Source organism: Amblyomma maculatum, chromosome 1, assembly GCF_055883805.1.
Source record: "Amblyomma maculatum isolate TAMU_Amacu chromosome 1, ASM5588380v1, whole genome shotgun sequence".
NCBI lineage: Eukaryota > Metazoa > Arthropoda > Arachnida > Ixodida > Ixodidae > Amblyomma > Amblyomma maculatum.
Genome location: NC_139344.1, coordinates 356,918,171 through 356,938,630, shown reverse-complemented (window position 1 = coordinate 356,938,630; position 20,460 = coordinate 356,918,171). Strand labels below are relative to the sequence as shown.

General features: G+C 45.8%; 1 protein-coding gene across 5 annotated transcripts in view; it reads left to right on the top strand.

Annotated features, from left to right (window-relative positions):
- LOC146207901 (uncharacterized) overlaps positions 1-14,588 on the top strand; it is a 54,976-nt gene extending 40,388 nt beyond the window's left edge. For all 5 annotated transcript variants that reach the window (XM_084591484.1, XM_084591475.1, XM_084591510.1 and 2 more), the window contains 7 exons: positions 5,242-5,367; positions 6,771-6,833; positions 7,366-7,428; positions 7,575-7,719; positions 8,436-8,601; positions 11,416-11,550; positions 12,476-14,588. In XM_084591484.1, the coding sequence (XP_084447610.1) occupies positions 5,242-5,367; positions 6,771-6,833; positions 7,366-7,428; positions 7,575-7,719; positions 8,436-8,601; positions 11,416-11,550; positions 12,476-12,580 (803 nt within the window). In that variant the 3' untranslated portion in view covers positions 12,581-14,588. The remainder of the gene's footprint in view (positions 1-5,241; positions 5,368-6,770; positions 6,834-7,365; positions 7,429-7,574; positions 7,720-8,435; positions 8,602-11,415; positions 11,551-12,475) is intronic.
- The last annotated feature ends 5,872 nt before the right edge of the window (positions 14,589-20,460 follow it).

Genomic DNA, 20,460 nt, shown 5'->3' with positions numbered 1-20,460 from the left:
GAATGAGTTGGTACTGATTCATCTTAAAACCAGCCAGAAGAGGAAACACGTGAGAGGAGCACAAGGCAAAGTTTGACTAACAACTGAAATGTTACTGAAGGAAAGAGGCAAAAGAAGATTCGTACAGAAATGCACGTGCACGAAAAACCCCCAAAGCAGTGAAAGCGTGGAAAGCAGAAAGGGTCTAAAAAATCAAAATCTAAAAAAAGCGAATTCCTTATGGTCAAGAACCACTCGTTACAAAAGGGAAGCCACAGATCCAAGTCCAAAGGCACACTATACTGCAAAGGCTAAGGACGTGTGTAAGGCTAAGAAATCGGTCAACAGTCTTTTGGGGCCTTTTTTACATGTGCATCTCTGTGCAAGTCTTCTTTTGCCTCTGTCCTTTAGTAAAATTCCAGTTATTAGTCCAGCTGTCCTGCAATTCTCTCTTCTCATATTTTCCGGCTTGTTTCAGAATGAATAAGGTGATGACTCTACAAACCTTGCACAAACTGGAAACCAGTGTAACTGTCAGATGGAAACCTTTCCCTTATTTGGCTTGCATTACAAATAGGGAGGACTTTACTGTGATGTCTGCCGAGGCATCCCCAAAGCCAGTGCGCAAGCTGGCTGTAGCAGATGTAGTGGTGCCTCCTGTTGACAAGAGAAAAAGCAATATTCACTTTTCAGCATAGCAAAATGAAAATATGATTTAGGTCTTTTACAAATTTGAAAGTTATTCATGCATCTGTACAATTAATTCCCGTCTAACAGAAGCTGTACAGTGTAACTTTCACTGTCAATTTATTCTCCCTGGAAGTATGGCAAACTTTGAATTCTGCTGCAGGTGATTGAGAGAGAATGAGACCCACCCAATATTAGAACTCCAGTGCAATCACAATTTGCTACTGCAGCAAAATAATGCCTGAAGGCAATGCAGCTTTTGACTGAAAAAACCTGGTAGTCGTCTTACACCCTCTATACTAGTGTTGTGGCCGATGTCAATGTCCACGCTGATATCATCCGCATAGCACGAAGATGTTAAGTATGCGACTTATGCATTAAGCAGCTCTGTGCATGGAGTCATTCTATTCGAAGGAGCCATAAACTACAAGTGCACTTCTGTCAACAGCTCTCAGTTGTTTTCCCACAACACGGCACGTGCCAAACTTTCTGCAAGTGCCGCAAAACTACTCTATAACTTCATTTGCTAACTGTAAAATTTCCAACACTTACTCAAACTGTGGAAGTTTCGGTGTACTGGCCTTTGGGAGAACGTCTTTCTTTTTTTTTTTTTTTTGTTGTTACATTTCAGCACATGTAAAATGTCAGTGTCAAAGCATTTTGGAGAGGTTTACTGTGTGCAGGTGTTGATGATGGTATCAGTGAAGTCAATTTTTTTAATTATATTTGCACACTATACAACACTCACCTAATGCAAGTGGGTAAAAAAAAAAACTAGCAAATAAAACTTTGAGTGCTGGTATGGTGATTGTTCTGGCAGCAAGTGGGGACAGGCTATAACAAGAGTTGTCGGGCTAGTTAGTGATCGTCTGCAGAAGCCAGTCCTGCTCTGTGTGTTTTTCTTTTCTGTGTCGTTTTTTAGTGCATTTTCCCACGGCTTCCGCAGGAGACAGGCTACTTCACTGCATGCAATTTCACTTAGCACAGAGTCCTCCGAAATGAGATTGCTTTTGTACTTATTTACTGCATTTCTTGTGGCATTCCTTATGTATTTATGTTTTGAAGTGCTGCACTTGCTGAAGGCCATACCTGGCTAATAAAACAAGCAAATGTGTCCGGACAGCGGTTTTTTTTTTTTTTTTTTCCGTTACTTCACATCAATGTGCATGCCCTTTCCATTTAGCAAGTTCACACTATCAGATGATGCGTGTTTTCTCATTTACTCGTGCATGGAATTAAGCAAACCAGTAATTTGCATGGTGAAACGTCATGCTCATGCGCTTCTACGAAAACAAGAAAAATATGAAAACCAGCGATGTGTTCGCGCTAACGGGGCGCAATATCAACACTGTAGACAGTGTAGATGATCGCAGGTAAGTAACGTTAAAGGGGAAGCTTTATTTTATTAACACTGCCTTCCGCAATAGATTTCATTACAGCATTTCTTGCTCGAGAAAATGAAAAACAGGTGCCGCTTGTTCAAGTTATGTCGCCTTTCGCTCAAGGTTCTTACCTTGTGTTCTCGATTAGCAGTCCATGATCAAGAAGCATTTGGAGTAAATGCGGATGATCTGTAACACCCAGACGGCTGCTTCAACTACGTAGTCGCCGCCGGGATCTCGCCAGATGCTCTCAAGAGCAGTCGGCATCGGCACGCACCGCCCGCAGCTGCACCTGTTCGAAAGCTTCGGTTAGCGATTGCGCACTCTCGCAACGGTCAAACGTAGGCTAGGCTGCAAGACTCGGACATACATACCAATGCGTAGTTCCGAAACGGCTGGGATCGGGAGGCTGACGGTCGGGGCTTCTGCAAGCCGGAGTTGTGCCGCGGTTACCGCGGCCTCTCGACACAAGTGTTACTGTACCGGTCGCTCGCAGGGTCCATCTTCGCCGACCTGGCACCCGAAAAGTTGCGTCGGCGTAAGGCTCAAAGCCCACGATGTAACCATGTTTTAACAGTAGCGACTATATTCTAGTTCACTATAGCAGCACAGCGACGCTGGAACCCACGGAAGAACCTAGGCGTCGGCCATATTAAAAAACCCTGTGTGAGCGTAGAGTAGGGCACAATTAGAACCTCTAAAATGCACCGAGCTTGGTCAACTTTGGCTCAGCAGGCTGCGGCAACGGGAGCTTCTCATTGGCTTAGCGCTATGACGTACTCTGTTGAGTTGAGGAGGACGCGCGCTAGGAAAACGAAATTCTGTTTTTGTCGCTATTAAATCAACGCGGGCGATGAAACGAATCGAGGTATATTATATGATGCAGGACAAGGATTCCATTTAACTGAGCCGTGCAAAATTTCCGGAAAACGTTTCACGACCCCTTTAAGCCATGGTACCGCGACTTAAGGGCACATCGAGCGGCTGGACAAATATACTCCACCAAAAAACAGAGGCAGCTCACCGGAAGCTCACCGGCCTGCTGATACTAATGGCAATGCGGCTGTAGGGTTGCCACATTGGTCAGCTGGATTTTCCCAGGTGTCAACACAAAATTTCCCTTTTTTTTCTCACGAAATATTTTTATGTGCAAGAATAATTTTACAGTGAACACCTCCAACGAAATTCATAAGAAAAGTAGCAAAAGAAAATAAAAATATAAATCTCGCCTATAATATTGATCAATAGGATAGTTCCTTCGCCACAAGTTCATCATGGCGCCTCCGCGAAGCAGTCTGTGCAGGCTGACACTAGCCATAGTTTCCAAAGCGGCTTGCGCTAATCCCTCCTCCTAGCGATCCTGCACCACTTAATTACCCCCTTCTCCCCTCCGCACCCTTGGACCGAGGCCTGATCCCACATTTTTAATGGGTTGAAAATAAATTTCCCTTTTTTTTTTTAGTAGGTTGCATTTCTCATGATTCGGCAACACTGTGCGGGTGGCCATGATTTATTGAGCTGCTTCGTTTCGGTTTTGAGGTTCGAGCCAGTTGTAACACGCATGTATTTTTAAACACTTATTTTTGGAAAAAAAAGTACGCGTTAAAATCGTGCAAATACAGTATGTTTAAAGAATTCGAAAGGCTGTAAACAATAGTCAGTGCAATTTTAAAATTTTATTAGTCAGCAGCGTGGTTTGAAATATTTAACATTAAAAATGTGCATTTGAAAGCTTATTGAGTTGGCTTTTCAGCAATGGAGATTTGAAAAGCAAACACCATTTGTGTATTAGACTGTGTAGAACCAGTTAGTATGATTTCGCTACAGCTAGCATGATTTTGGCAACAGTACTTCGTGCTGCGACAGCATTATGCATTGCCGCAAACCTCTCGCAACCAGCTTTCAAAAGCACAGTTTTGACATTCAATATTTCGAACATTTGCTGATTAGGAAAATTTGAAAACTGGGCTCACATTCTATGCTGACAGCCTTCAATTCTGCAACACAATAATTCCCCCTAGAATGAAAAAGCAAATTTGTTCATTTTAGTAAATTATCTATCTCTGCACTTTTTCATGGCCATAATAACCACCTTACTCTAAATTCTTCTATGCAGTGGAGTATCTCTTGTCGATTTTAACTTAAAAAATCTATCTCTGCACTTTTTCATGGCCATAATAACCACCTTACTCTAAATTCTTCTATGCAGTGGAGTATCTCTTGTCGATTTTAACTTAAAAATCTGTAAACGTTGTGAAAACATCACTTGTCAGAGGAGAACATTTTTTAAGCTCCCTTGGTATGCCGCTTCAGATTGTTAACATCAGGAGTCTTAAAGTATGACGAGAAGTAGGATTGAGAGAACTTGCAAACTACTGATGATTATCATTGACCACACAAAGCAAAAAGGAAGAAAAAAGCTGATACAGAAGTACTCTAGTCTGAGATCGTCCCTGTTGGGCTTTTCGGTTTGCTTAACAATGACAGCACATCAGGTTTATGTCGTCGACTACTCTTTTGCCTGCTTACTAGTACTTTGCAAATCTACACTTTGGGGATGGGATGCACTTTATGAGGTAGAAGTAATTGTAGTCTACGTTATACACATGTAATAATTAACGGGAAGTTTAGACACAGAGTGGCCAAACCAATATTGTGCTTGCCAGTGTACAAGTTTGTGCAGGGAAAACAAGCTTCCAGTGTAACTCTGCCATCTTGACGCGGTGACTTGCATGTGTTTCTATAAATACCACAAGGTTGCACAGCTCATGGCTTGCTCAAGGGTATTTTTGTGCTTGCCAGGCGAAGTGGTAATGGTCTTGCACCAGTTAGATAAGGTAGAACGAGAGAAAGATGATGGCTACACAGTATGAAAGAGCACTGACAAAGGGTTGACGGGGAGCCTCAGTTCGCAAGCTAAGCCTACGTTTCGACAAAGAGAAGGCTTGTCGAAACGTTAGTTTGGCTTGCAAAATGAGGCTCCCCCTTGTTCCTTGTTCAGTTTTCTTTCATACCAGTTAGGTAGGGGATTAGTCACGGAGCAGCAGTGTTGTAGACCTTCTTCCTAATCTCAAGATGACCTCATTGGTGGCCCTATATCTTTCATGCACCCCTTCTTGACTTGATCTGATTGCATTGGCACTTGTAGGCGACAAGCAGTGCTAATACGCTGCACCCACGTCATGCTATGCAGGGGAACTGTCTCAGTCTGAGCACGCACTGTGCGAGCTGCGCGAGCAGTTCAACGGCCAGCGGCAACAACTGGCCGAGCATGAGCGGCACCATCGGTTGGGCCAAGAAGAACTCAGCAGCCTACAGAGTGAGTTGGCCTTTCTTTCCACGATGGGGTCACCGCACTCATGCTGTTTCGTCAGGAGCATAGAAGATGCTCAAACAGGAACGCATGATTCATGGACGCCTTGGTGCAATCTGTGCTCCAGTTTTTAGGCACATACTATGCTCTTGGTTTAATTTTTTTTTCTTTTTTTTTTTTTCTTTTTTCTAGGCATAGAGCAAAACATGAAAGCTGCCAGAACTTACTTTTCTGGGTGTAGACCAATTAAAATTGTGCTGTGCCCTGCCGTGGTTTTGCAGTGGTTAGGGCGCTCGACTATTGTGCCCAAGGACGCGGGATCGAATCCCAGCTGCGGTGGCCGCTTTTTGGTGGAGCGAAAAGCAAAGTGTCCGTGTGCTGTGCAATGTCAGTGCACGTTAAATAACCCCAGGTGGTCGAAATTTCCGGAGCCCTCCACTACAGCATCTCTCATAGGGACATTAAACCCCACTAACTAAACCAATCAAATTGTGCTGTTTGTAAATGGGTCCTAGACTGTGCAAGAAATTTCTTAATCCTAATCTATGCTGAATTTTTTTTTTGTAGTAGTCAACCCATTCAGACACGGCAGACAAGCAAACTTTGTCCCTTGCAGCTACAGTCACCTTAAGCTTCTCTTTTTCAATGAATGTATACAAAATTATTATTTGAGGTAAGTGCCGATATATTTGAAACCATTTTAGTGATGCCATCTTTTTTTTTTTCGTGTTTAATTTTTATGTATATAGCTACGTTTTGTATAATAGCTTTCACGCAAATGGCTCATGTGTGCACACGAAGTGCATCTTCGGTTCTTTTTCAAGCAGCACCAGTTCTGCTTAGTGTTGGCTTTCAGAGCACAAATATTAGTTTTCTTACTTAACAAACTTTCTTACTTACTTACTTGTCAAAAACGTAACAAATGTGAAATTTTTGGCAACATTCTGATAGTGATGGCTGCTGTAGCTGTTTGAGACATAGAATTTCAGCAATGTTACATTCATAGGTTTACTAACTGTGATATTTCTACGTGTAACATTTCAAAAGGATTTCACCACTTCTGTCCTTACAGGGCAGTGTTCACATTAATTCGAGTGAGCAGTACTCATTGGACTGCATTTCTGCAAGCTGTTGTCTGATGCGAGGAATTATCCTTCACAGTTTTCAGCAAAATGCAGATAATTGTTTTGTACCTGACGTCTAAGGGGCTCGTTTTGGTCTGGACTTTTACCGAATCAGTATGGGCAAACTGCATTTTCGCCAGAGCGAAGGTTGTGGTTCCTTTTCTTGCCTGAGTAGTTAGTGAGTGGTGCTGCCCCGGGCGCCATCATGTTGGCTTGATTTGCACCTCCTCCTGAGTTTTGGCTCTGCTTTGGTTCTCTCTCCGCTCCTCGCACTGTTGAACACAGATCTCCTGGAAGAAGAAAGGAAAGCCCGGACTAGGACCGAAGCTGCATCTGAGGCTGTCAAGAGTATGTTTGGTTTGCACTTTGCTCCTCTCCACCCGGGCAGCACAAACCTTTGTTGGCCCAATATCGGTATTGTGTTGTAACCGTCTGGCCCAATATAGTGCCAGTGCATTGCCAACACAATGCCAATATTAGGCCGGTGTTGAGTGCCGCCTGGGCAGCGGCTCCCTATTTTTTTCAACGGTTTCTTTCATTACCTAGATACCTAGGTTTGCTTCTTTGCATCTTGCTTTTTCTTATGTTTTAATTTTAAAAGCGTGCCTGCGACATTTCTAACTTGCTGCGTTACCATCAAGCCAGCGGGCGATTTTATGTTGGAAGCGTCACAAGTCTGTCGCCGTCCATCTCTTGACTGAGAAAAAAAAACAAACACTGAATACTGTTACAAGTGATCGAAGTTCTTCTTTTGCAGGTCAAAATGTGAATTGCCTTTTTTGCCCTTGATGTGATTCTGTGGTTCTTTCATGTCTCATATATTTCCAAAATCAATGTTTCTGCATTGTCCCCCCCCCCCCCTCTTTTCACTCGACAACAGAACAACTTCACGAAGCACAGAACAGTGCTAAGCAGCACCAGAATGAAGCAGAGCATCTGAGGAGTGAGTGATTTCTTTACTTTTATTCCCGGGTAGAGCTGATATGCAGTGTCTAGAAATGCATGACTCAGTCCAGGGGAATGGATGCTGCATTTCTGGGCTGTTCAGTGTCTAGAACATTTTTTTTTTCCTTTCGTCTCCACGTGCAGAGAAAGTGAGGAGCCTGACGGAGGAATTGCGCAATCGAGCCAATGCCGAGCGATCCCTGACTCCCAACCCCGGTCAGGACTCCCTACAGGAAGAGTGCGAGGCCCTGCGTGCTCGTCTTAGTACAACGGAAGAGGAAGCTTCAAAGTGAGTGGCTGTCATTATTCCCTGTTTCGTGCACTCCGTATCCGGTTGGGGCTCCATTTGCTAGCAGTGAGAACAGTAGGATGGGCCTTGATGTTCACACTAAAAGGAAATTCGAAGCAAAATGTTTCTAATACGAGAATTTCGGGCTCAAGGGGAAGTAAAACTAAAGTGCTGATGCAGTTAACTGATCTACTTTGATGATCGTGGACTGCAGCTTGTAGATACCATGTTTACTTGCGTAATAGACACATGTGCATTGTAAACACATCGACCTACCTCCCTACCGTGGTGGCCGCTTTTTGATGGAGGCAAAAAGCAAGACACCCGTGGGCTGCGAGACAACTGTGCACATTAGAGAAACCCAAGTGGTAGAAATTTCCGGAGCCCTCAACTTTGTCGTCTCTGATAACCCGAGTTACTTTTGGACGTTAAACCTCATAAACATAAACTGTTGTACCGAGCCCCTCAAGAAGGGCAGTATTTCCTTACTTCCTATTAAGTGTAACCTTTTCTTTTGGCCAGGGGCCTTTGAAAGGTAAATAAGTGAAGTTTTAGTTGCGTGGAATGCACATCATCCAGAGACATACATCTCTAAAAACAATTTGCAGTGCAAAGCTTTGGTAGCTGTCTGCATTGTAGCTTCAGCGGAGATTTCAAGTTGGTGTTAAAGTGGAGAACAGTTCTAATATTTTTCCAACTTTTCTTGCCAATTTCAGACAGCGGAACGAAAATGCCAAGCTTCTTGCCGAGTGTGACCGCCTGCGGCAAAGCTGTAGTGCGTTTAGCATGCACTCATCGCCGCCTTCCATTCCGGGTGACCGGGGTGACTGGCCGGAGCAGCTGGAGAAACTGCACCACGAGGCACAGACCACAAGACACCAGGTGAGCTCAGCTGCCCTGATGATACGTGCACAACCTAAGCATTTCAGTAATTCATACCGAAATGAGAAGGTTATGGATTGGTGTTGCACAAAGAAGGTGGTCAAGGCAGTGGCAGGCAGTAAAGTAAGCGGGGAGAGCCCGTTGATGGCGTACATCAAACTGTTCCTTAATAGCAGAGCTCAACGAGATGAGCTTTTATGAGGGAGCAGCTTCTCCACATGCTTCATCTGAGGAATTTGATAAACTGCTGAGACAGACTCTGAACCAAAGTCACTGGTCTGCCTGCGGGCTGCCAGAGGTTGTAGTGTTCAAAAGACATTTCATATTGCATTGCATATGACATTTCATAGAAAAATGTGTCTTCTGCTCATACAGGAAATGCAGGCGGGCAAAATCCTCCATTTAGGCCGCAGTATGACCAGATTTGGTACCTGTCGCAAGGCTGCCCTTAGGCTTGAGAGCAGCGGTCAGCCAGTGAAAAGTTCAGGTGTCATGGTGACACACATGGTGGCCACCATCGGTCTCTCGCCACTTTTGCGTGTGACGTTTTGCCATACATACAAGCTACAAGAAGCTTAAAAGAGTATAGACACCATTTTTTGAAGCGTCGGAAGGAATACGATTGCTTTCCTGGTTATACAGAGATGCTCCCCAAGCAATTCCAACCTCGCACTTTTCCGCGAAGATATTTTAATTTGATTTTAAAAACAAGCCAGGCAAGTACTCCGTTTTTCAAAACCCATTGGCATCGACACCTCTGTGACGAAAACGTGTACATAGGTAAACAACATGACGTCATCAAACAACTGTGACGTGGAGTCGGCAAAGCAAAGAGCAGTGACGACACATGGCCGGACTCGAACAGCGCCGCCGCCGCTTCTGCTCGCTTTACTCAATGGCTTCTTCATTGGTGCATGTTACAATTACCTCACCGGTGTACGTATAGAGACTGCCTGCTAAACTCAGGCCCCAACAGCATGCCTGCACAAGTGCAGGGCTTACGGCAACGGTGCCTCTCGATGGCGCTCCAGGAACATACTGCGCCGCTCCCCGCCTACCCTAGACGTCGCTAGCCCTAGCTGGTTTCGCATCGAAGCGCCAGCGAAAGGCGCTTTGGAACGGGCTAACGCTGTAATAAACGTCGGAGTTCAGCGCCGCTTTACTGGCAAGCCCATCTCGTAAAATAATTTCTTGCTTTGCGCGGCGCCTTCAGCAGCGGAGCTAGCAGACGTCTGGTGCGTCGCACTGGGCAACCCAGCTGTAGGAAAAAAGAAGTTTGCTTGTATCACTGTTATTATTTCTACCAGGACCTCCGTATTGGCTGAATAATCCTCGCAATTTAATCGTGACTGATAGTCCTTTGTACAAATAGCTATGTAAGCGAATGAACAGCGATCTGCGATAGCTAGATTACCGATAGCGGATGCTATGAGGCAGTTATGACTTCGGAGTCGAGCGCGGCGGCCACGGCTTTACGCACCCAGATTGCCTTGACTGCGCCAGATGGCGCCACATGCTTGGACGGCGGCACGCAGGCCTGCCGCGTCGGGACCAATCAGCGCGTGAACAGGCGTGAGCACGGGAGCCATCGGGAGAGCTTACGGGTTACGGTGGCTGATCGCGTCATTACTAAAACATTTTTTTAGAACAGCTTGGCTCACAGCGTTGGCCAACCGGACTGATAAAGCAGCATCTTCACGGTTCCTTTGGTCAACATTCCTACCAGTTGACATTTCCTGCATGTCAACCCACTAAGCTTTCGTGGCTGCTGCTGATTCCTGCTTCGTCGCTTGAGTCGCAGGCGAGCGGGTCGGGATTAAAGTGCCCGGCAATGTTAGTAACATCCACGCTATTGGGCGAAACAACGTCGCAGTACTAATTATGCTGCGCTGAAGTGCTGCTCGACGACGATATTTTCTTGCATTTGCGACAGCAAGCAGACGAAAAACGCGACCCGAATGCGTCATCAGATTTTGTGCTTACGCGATCACCTACCTTGCCAGTAGGGGGCGCTCGTGTGGGGTTCTCGTATCTTTGACGTCATCGCGCGCTCGTGTCCGGAGAGAGCGAAACCGAAACTGGCCCTGATAAATGCACTGATAACAAATTAATTGATCTGTGCTGGGGCTTTTTGGGTCGCAGTCCCTCTGTTTTGGCCTCCTGTGGATCGATTAAAGCAAAAATACCGGAACAGAAAATGTACGTGTCTATACTCCTTAAAGTTTTTGGATGTTATGCTCTAGAAATGTCTATGGGCACTTACCTGCCTCTAATGGCAGTTATGTGTAACCATGCTTCATGGTTGTAAAGACTGCAAAGAGGGTGCTAAACTGGTTTTTTTAAGGTGCAAAACGCTTTCTCAAAGCTTCTCAAAAATTTTGAAATGGCCACACTTGTTCTATACCCTGAAATTTAAAACCACTGCCTAGAGCAGTTCATACTGTACACTTTACATGACTGTGGCTGCTGCAGAGTAAAAAATTTTAGCTTTTGTGATAGTGTTATACAGGTATATAAGGCATACCTGGTATACAGGTATCTAGGGCATACAAGTAGGACATACAAGTATGTATGCACTACATACCTGTATGCCCTGTGCATGATATTTGTTCGCATAGGCTGGAGCAGTGTCTTTGCAGCTGCGTCGCATAGACGTGTAGCTCATTTGTTTTAGGTTCAGGTTATCTTCTGCTCAATTGTACCGTTCATGCGGGAAGAAAAATCCGCACCTTTGAGACAACTTTCGGGCACCCGTGCTCAGAATTTCCCCGAAATTTTCTTGTCTCTTTTTATACCCTCTTTCTCTATACACAGCTGCAGGAATCTGCCGAGGAGCTGGCCCTGCTGAAGGAGAAGTACTCAGCCTGCGCCCTGGAGAAAGCACAGCTCCAGCAAGAGCTCAAGGCTGTCGGTGACGAGCGCCAACTGCTGCTCTACCAGTCCAAAACGGTCAGCGTGCTAGTTTATGAACAGTATAGATCATGCAGTTTGCTCAAGCTGAACCTGAAATATGGCTAGGCAAACTGTGTGGAATCTTTAATCCTGCTTTCCTGAAAGCCATGCCAGGGAAGGTCTAGCGTTGCATAAAACAAACCAGGAACCTCTAGCAAAACTATTTGAAATCTATAATCATGCTTGTTACATTGAACAAACCAAGAACCTCTAGCACTACTTTGTACAGACTGAGAAGCTCTGGCTTCGTGCTGAGCAGACATGTATACATTCAAAAGAAAGCATTTGACAGAAGTCTGTCTGGTTGGGAAATGTAATTTAAGAGAAAAGTGAATAACTCCAACCAAGTTTTACAGAAAAAAAAAAAACACAAGGGTTAGAACCGGCTCTGTTCCTTCGCGATGTTTCTATGGGGAGAGGCACAGCTTGGCTTTTTAAGCCCTTGTGCAGATGACCTACAGGTCAGTGCATGCAAACCATTGACGTTGGAACCCTTCAACCTTCTTACATCTATGGTTTGTGTCTATTGGCCCGGAGACCGTCCACAGGGGGGCTTAAAAAGCCAAGCTGCATTCCTCGCCCATAGTCATACCATGAATAAGGAACCAAGCCGGTCACGAAACACTTACACAGGCAGGAGGTCATTGGGAAAAGCTGAACTGGCCCGCTCAGTTTCCTTCCATTTTGCAAGGAGAAAGGTCAAAAAACAGATACGAAAAGTGAGAAAATGGAGTACTTCAAAAAGTGAGCAACGTTCTTACCCAGAAAAATGGCCATCAATACAACAAACAAGCATTGATGGCTTGCAGTTCCACTAATGATATCAGTGGCGTTGACAGCAGATTGGCTTAGCTTTACATTGAATGCATTCAGCACACAGAGCAAGAGGTTTGGGTCCTGAATGTTCTGGTTTTCCTTGCAGACTTCGGCCTGCTCAATAATCCCGCTTTGCATCCTGGTGCTGGCGATTCTCATGGGCTTCTACCCAACCCTATCCTACTTCACGGCCACGGCCGAGACTCCATGAAGGAGGAGGCTCAGGCTTTGCAACTGGCTTTGGCTGTGTGCGTCGCCACCATCGGGCACCGGAGAGAGCCGGTGCGAGACGTTGGCCCGAGTCATTGTTCTTTCTGGTTGTGACGCTGCACAGCGGGGACACACCGTCAAAGGACGTGCTTTCCACGGGTCCATAGGCAGCTTCAATGTGTTTCACTGGTGTGCGTGCATGTGTGTGTGTATGTGCGCGCGCGTGCGTGTATGCAGTTTTGTGAAGCACACACTGTCGCTTGCTTTAAAACCCCCATCCAGCGTGCAGAGATTGGTTTTGCCTTTCCCTTGTAAGTACAAACTTCTTACTTAGGTCTCATTAGGTTGTTCCAGCTTCTAATAATTTGCCTGCCTATTCCACTCTTTTCTTTTGTGCAGCCTTCCTCTCAGCTTTGGGGCAAGTGTTTATGCATGCAAAGTGTTAGTGCGATCTCTTCTTTTTTATGCTGCAGATTTTGTGCAGCGAGCAAGTCGGCATTTGAGACGTGGTGGACACAGTCAGTGTTCTACTTGACATGTCATGCGAATCAGCACGTTGCCCAAAACGTTGATGCACTGCGCTGTCGCGCAGAGTGCTTTGAGCTTCGCTTTGTCCAATTTTTGTGAATGGGCAATCGGCATGCAGGTTCGAGCAGGATTCACGTTCCTACGGGGGTTATTGCCACTGTTAGGAGGTAAAAAGTGTGTTTAGCTGTTGAGGACTTAACCCGTCTTATGTTTGTTAGCTGGCTGCTGACCGTCATGAAGAACCTGGACCGAACAACGGGGCCTGAGCACCACTAAGTATACTCTCACCTGCCATGCTTCACTGTGTGCGTGAAACTCTCTCCAAGCTAATTTTCTTTATTCCGTGCACGCTCACTGAGTTAAAGTGTGAAACAGAAGAGTCTCCCTTTTGCACAGTAGAGATCTGATATGCCTGTCATAATGTTGCACCTTTCTAATATTGAAGCGCAAAAGTTTGGAAATGTCGCTAGCAGTGGTAAAGGGTGCTGTGCATTGTTTATGGGTGTTCGTCAACCCAATACTGTACCTGTAAATTAAAAGTCAAGACAGTTAGCCATTCGTAGAACGGGTGCTTATGTAACTAGGTTCACAAGTTTATTTCCGTTCACGTGCCTGCACTGGCACGGCAAAATATTAGCCCTGCTGCTTGTTTTCCAGTGCCATCTTGGGTTGTTTTGTGCATTACACACCTGTCGTTTTAAATGGCTGGAAAATCTGCGCGGTAGTCGTGCGGGTTTTACTTGTCTAGCCAATAATGCAGTGAACCTTGGGATAGCTTCATGTGCACTGAATGAATTTTCAAAGCCATAGGACAGTAAACCCAGGCAGCACAAATCATCGACCAAATATCGGTTTTATGTTGGCAATAGAGTAGTCCTATGTTGGGCTGTTCATTTCCAACACAATGCCAATATTGGCCTAATTGTGCTGTCTGGAAACGTATTGTAGAGATGTAATCACTTGCTTCCAGCTTTTGTGTTTATCTTTCAAACCACAAACCTTAGCTCTGAGGTGTGCATGCAGTGTTTTGAATTTGCCTTCCCTGGGCACTTTACTTTCTAGTTCTAGCGGGGCAGTGGACATGGCCAACAATGCTTATTATTTAATTCTTCCTCTTCCCCACTTAGAGTTGCAGTTGACTAAAGCTTTGTTAGTTCTTACAATTGCTCAGGGGAAAGATAGTTGTCCTTCTTGCAAAGTTGCTTAAAAAGTACAACATAAGTGCCACTTGGTTTCCATGAATAGAGCACACACTGATGCTTTAGTTTCCTGAGCAGTGTTGTTTTCTCGGAAAGGTCACACCACCCGTGTGTATATATTACAGATTTCAATTCCCCCTTGTGCCTGTACATAGTGTCAGTCTTTAGAGATGGAGAGGTCTGTCAAGTGCCATCATTTTTCTCCGCGCTATCGGTTTTTGTACAGAAGAAACAACACGCACGCAGACTTGTAACATAGAATAATAAAGCTTTAGCACTATACTTTTTTTTTCCACTGCAGCCATTGCCTTGTACCTGAATAGACAGGTGCAACCATTCTTCTAGGCATTGTGTAGCAGTGTGTGTGTGTGTGTGTGTGCGTGTACTATATCATTGTCTAGCAAAAGAAAAAATATGGCTGCCATGGCATTACACCTGCAAGCCCTCCCAGTCAGCCAGGTCTCCATATTTATCTGGCTTAATAAGGTAGGAGAATGCTGTTGTTAGCTGCAAGGCAATTAAACACTGTCCACTGTATTGCATTTGTCGATTTTTCAGTTGCTCTAGGGCGAAAGTAGTGATTGCATGCCAGGCTTTGCAGTATGAGCGCAGCATTGTTTTGCAGGGAAACTCAACAGATGGAGCAATCTTCACTATCACATTTTCTATAGAACTTCAGATGGCATGATATGGGTGTTACAAAAGCTGAATTTGCCATTGCTGCTACAGGGAAGCAAAAGAAAAGATTAATAACTTAGCATTGCCCGGCACGTATGTAAAAAAAAAAGGTATGCGGTGGAGTTGGTTGAAAAACTGAAAACGAGAGCTGCACTGCAGGCTGGTCAGCTGTGGACTGCCTTTCGTTATGTCAATGTTTTAGTGTGTAACTGTGATGAGGTTAGCTTAAGTAGCTTAGTTACAACCAACAGGACAAGGGCTTGACCTGTTTGTTTTTTGTTGCTTCAAATTGTCAGCTGCTTATCTCGAGTCAGGGTCCCACGAAATCCCATATCTCTGAGCTCATTGATTATCCTAATTTTTTAAAACTGCGAGTGTTCGGCAGGTTGGGTGGGCTTGGTGTTAGCCAAGGGCAGAAGTGCACAGAATTTGTCTGTGGCTGTCTATGGTACCATTAGTCGCCAAGGGATGCCCGCAGCAAATCGCCTAGACTAACCAGTCATTCCCACAATTGCTTCCCTCAGCTTCGGTGCTGAATACTGCAGGAGACCTACTAGCGAGCATGCATTGAAGGTTCATGCTGCGGGCACCTTCATTAGCTTTCTCTTTCCTTTCTAATTTATGTAAATTACGGCTGTTGAGCAATCTCAGCTGAAACAGCTGTGGTGTTATTGCAGAGTTTGTGTTGAAGAGTGAGTTTTGTTTTACTGCGTTCTTGCCGCTTTCCTCATTTGTGCTGAGACTGCGTGGTCAAGCGTTGATCACATGGAATAGCTTGACGTCGGCTTGAAGATAACTCAGCTATGACGCATTTTGAAATTTCACTTTTTTTTAACCTGTGATCTTAATGCTTGATCTGGAAGTTAGCTGGTGTTGTTTTGGAGCAAGAGCAGTATTTGTGTTCCCATCTCCTGTTTTAGAGTGCCTATTTTTGTAATATAATGTTCATTTTCCTTCTTTGTCAAAGACATGTGCTACAAATCTCCGTCTGTTTGAAATGAAAAAAAAAAAAAGCATTATAGTGAAGCTCGCGGAGAAGTTGAATAAAGTTGTGTCACGAACCCCACATTATTGTCCTTACTACTGAGAAAGACAAAAATAGCCAGAACTTTATTGGACAGAGGTATACAGAAAGTCAGTCTTATCACTCTATCATTGTGTGAGCTCTGGATGGATGAGCCAGCATCCTGCTATGTTGCAACTTGCATCTCTTTTCTTTTCTTTTTTTCAATTACTGTATGCTGCATCTGAGCCAACGGAAATGGGGCTGTAGAGACGGAGACATCAGTTTCTCAAGTCTTGTTTGTAAAGCAGTGGCCACTTTCAATTGGTAATGCTTCCATAGTGCCTTACAAGATCTCCAGCTTGTTTTTCCTTGCGTTTCTAGATTTGAAAACATATCTTTCTCGCAGCAAAGCTGTATTCCACAGCTGGTTGTGTATTAGCGACAATTATATGCAGCACTGTGGATTGGTTTTGTTGTTTTACCAAACACTGTTTTTATTACGTAAAATGATCGCATCTTACTGACACTAAAAATCTGCCAACCTGCTTTTATGCTAGGCATGACCATTGTTTACCATTCCTGTGTGCTGTACTACTTCTCGCGAGAGTGCTCGAATTTGTAGTAATTATCGATATCCTTTCATCCAGATTTGCATTCTCTTGGGCAGATAGACATGGGTTTAAACAAGAGCTTCAAATCAGGCTAGTTGTAAGATCCCAATTTCTGTGAGGCATCATACATAGAGAACCACAGGCGATGGACACAGGTAAGGGTAGATCTGGCTGGTACAAGTTACAGGTACAGTACTGTCTACTGTTAAAGAGAGCATGAGATCGCGTGCCCTAAGCACTTTGCAAAACGCTGCCGCCGACAACAGTCGGCCGTGCTTGCTGCGCGTGCCCTTTGTGGGATCGTTTGTCCCTGGCTGTCTCGGGAGTGCTTTGTAAGGCGCTTTGTAAAGCTCTGCAGCAACGCGGCCTCATGTTCCCTTTAACAGTGGGCCGTACTGTACACTGTCACATTTTGCCTGTGTTTGTTCTTCAGCTATAATATTGAAAGGCTACGGATCTAGTGTCTATTGCTGTGGCAGCTGTGCCCGCTTTGGGATATAATCTCGCTGACTGAGCAGTGTGTATGCTGCAGTATACTGCTGGGCGCAGTGTTGGCGAGGCTTCACATGACAAGTGAGTCATATGCTCGTGTGTGCTGCATGCTCTCGACCTGCTCTCAATGACGAGACGGACCGGAAGTTTTTCTCACCAGCTACGGGGACATATTTCGGGCTTAAATGGGAGCGAGACAGGCTGAGCTGTATTTTCTATATCCTGCTACCCTGACCGGATTGCGGAGTGCGCGCCGTACGAAAAAGAGAATAAAAAGGTGAGCGCAATCGGTGGCGACGTCTTTTGTTTTCTCGTTAACGGTCTCGGTCAAGCGCGCGTGATTGTTCCGTCAGTGATAGCGCGGCGCCGCGTTGGTGGGGCAGCAAATCGAACGGCTGATTGCTAATCGGCCGCACACTTCATTGTCTCGGCGGCGCGCCCTTATCTGTGCGCGTTACGCGTCGGGCTTGCAAGCGGAGTCTTTGCAGGCACCTCATCATGCGCTGCGGGGATCACGTAGGCATCCGGCTCGGCTCGGAAGCCCAGGGCGAGAGTTGTGCCGGCCCGCCGGCAACTTTCCGCTGACCGCGCGCGTTCCGCTCGGCGAGATCGCATTTCGCATTCGCTGATGCTGTCGGAGGCAAATATTTCATTGATGAGACCGCCGCATAGGCCTGTCGGATGCAAAGTTCGGTCTCTAGGGCCCCTAAAGCTTGTCATTTCTTAGTCTATTGTTTCCGATAGAGGCAAATCCGAATCGATAGGTTTCTTTTCTCTGATTTTATTGTCCATATTTTGCATCGAAGAAAGTATAGCGCGAGCTGTAAGTTTCCGTGGCGAGTCGCCAAACATCTTGCCGTACAATAGGGTCATTTTTTTTTTTTTTTTAATCTACACCAGCTACACCAGTGCAGCAAAAATTTATTCCTTAGCCAGTGTAGTTTAAACCATGGCTAGTCGCGAGGGAGAGCGCGCCCTTACTAATGGCCCTTACAAGTCGCTACGATGGATGTCAGTAATTCTTCAGCGGACTTCACAGTTCATTAAACTTTGCGTTAGAGTTAGCTTAGAAAGTTATCAGAAGCGACTAGGAGCGCAAAAGAAAAATAAATGGGCTGAGCTTCATAATGCCGCCCGTCGTCTTCCCACCAGAAAAAAAAAAAAAAAAAAAAATAAGGAATCCATCTGGCAAATTTCTAGTTGGAAACAACTGAATTATCCATCTGGAAATGGGGCCCCCAATTTGAGCAATTATCCAGGCCGCCGGCGGCTGCGTTTCAATCGAGGCGAAACGAAGATTGATTGAATGTCCTTTATTGAATGGGAAGGCTCATGGCCATGGATGGGGATAAAGGGGAGAAACAGAACCTTCATTCTTTAGGTCGTCACTCGAATCACAATGCTTTTACCCTTTTACCAGGCCACTAAGCGAGCTATACTTGGCAAATATCAGTGTGTTAGCATCAGTTTCTAGAAGGGAACGGTAGTTCAGGCGGTAGGGTTTGATTTAGGAGCGTCCAGTAGAAAAAGCAGGCCAATCCCAAAGTAGATGAGATATGCCGCCGCGAGTTAGAGTCGTACAGTGGGGGCACGTAATCATTTTCTCCGTATACTGACGCCAGCGGGCCATAATACGTGGCGTGTAAGCTGCTTGGGCGATGAGCTTATTCAAAAAGACTTCGGGTGAGGTGGGTTTTTCTCGTAAAAGGTGGGTCTTGTGTGGCCACCTGCATGCGAGGCTGACTGAGGCCACGAAGACTGGTCCGAGTATAGTGCATACGGGCAAGAGAAGGAGTGATTTGCCCGCCCAAGGTCGAGTAAAAGCTTGCAAGGAAGTCGCTACTCTGGGTTCACAAGATGCAACAGCTACGGCCATACAGCACCAACTCGCGACCAGAACTGTCGCTATTAACTGGACCCCAGGTCACTCGGACGAATCAGGGGGCAATGCGGCGGCACACGCCGCATCTGCCTTGGCAGGTGGGATGTCCACATTTACTTCCCCACCCCCTTGCTTCATCCTTACGAAATGAAGAGACAGCCGTGTGCTGTGAGATGTCGGTGGGCATAAGAGATACCCGAGGCGGTCGAAATTCGTAGACCTCCACTACGGCTCATTTTATGCGAAGCATAATGCTAGAGGTAAACCACAGCCCTTCGTGACGGTTACATGCCGTGCAAAGAATGTGGAATGCTACGTCACACCACGTGATACGCTGACGTCACGACAGAGGAGAGACGGGGGTCCAGCTCGCGCCGTCGGCTGCGGTTGCACGCCGTGCGGACCACGTGGTATGGTGACGTCACACCACGTGATACGCTGACGTCACGACAGAGGAGAGACGGGGGGTCCAGTAACGACCGTTGGTGCACGTCAAGCCGGCTGGACACGGGTAGTTTACGGGGAGGCTTTCCCATACGACCGTGTTGTTGCCGAAGAAATCAAAATCGTTGATTCCTTTAGCAGGTCGGTGTTCTAAGAGCTTTTGCTTTTCGTACATATTCGCGTAGTGGCAATCGAGTATTGTTGGCCTGGGGGACATGTTCGTTGTGCGTGTCGGTAACACAGTTAGATTAGAGATGAACGAGTCATGCTATTACCTAGTTTTATGCGATGGAAAAACATTGTGCATTCCAAGTTTAAACCGTGTAAAAGCACGTGTAACCAAGGAAAGAAAAGTTTAGCCAAGTGTAACCATGGAAAGCCGAGTTTAGCAATCAATGTGCTTCTCATCTGACCAGGCTTAACCAAGCTAAGCCTCAGCCATTTTTCTTTTCACTTTCCCACCCACCTAGCTTCCTCTCTTGTGTGACAGATACTGCGCCTTCCCTTCTTGTGAGCCCCGCCGGGGTGGTGCAGTGGTAAGACGTCCGACCACTGTGCCGGAGTACCCGGGTTCGAACCCGACCTCGGCGGCTGCGTTTCGATGGAGGCGAAACGAAGAGGCGTTCGTGTGCTGTGCGATGTCAGCGCACGTTAAAGATCCCCAGGTGGTCGAAATTACTCCGTAGCCCTCAACTACGGCTCCTCTTTCTCTTTTTCCACTTTCACTCCCACCTTCCATTACGGTGCGGTTGAGGTGTCCACAGAAAACAAGTGGGGAAAACAAGCGCCTTTCCCTTCCTATAAATCAATCCTTCTTGTGAACCAATTATATAATCCAATTGCGCGGAAGCAAGTGGGAAAAAAATAATAGACACCGAATGGAACCCAACATAAGACGGTTGTGATTACTGATCTCGAGCCGGGCATCCTGAAGAGTGAAGTTGAATGGGCCTTAGCCAGCCTTGCTAAGAACAAAACTAGCGGAATTGATGGCATTCCAGCTCAGTTGCTTCAAAACCTCAACCATGACGCTGTTAACAT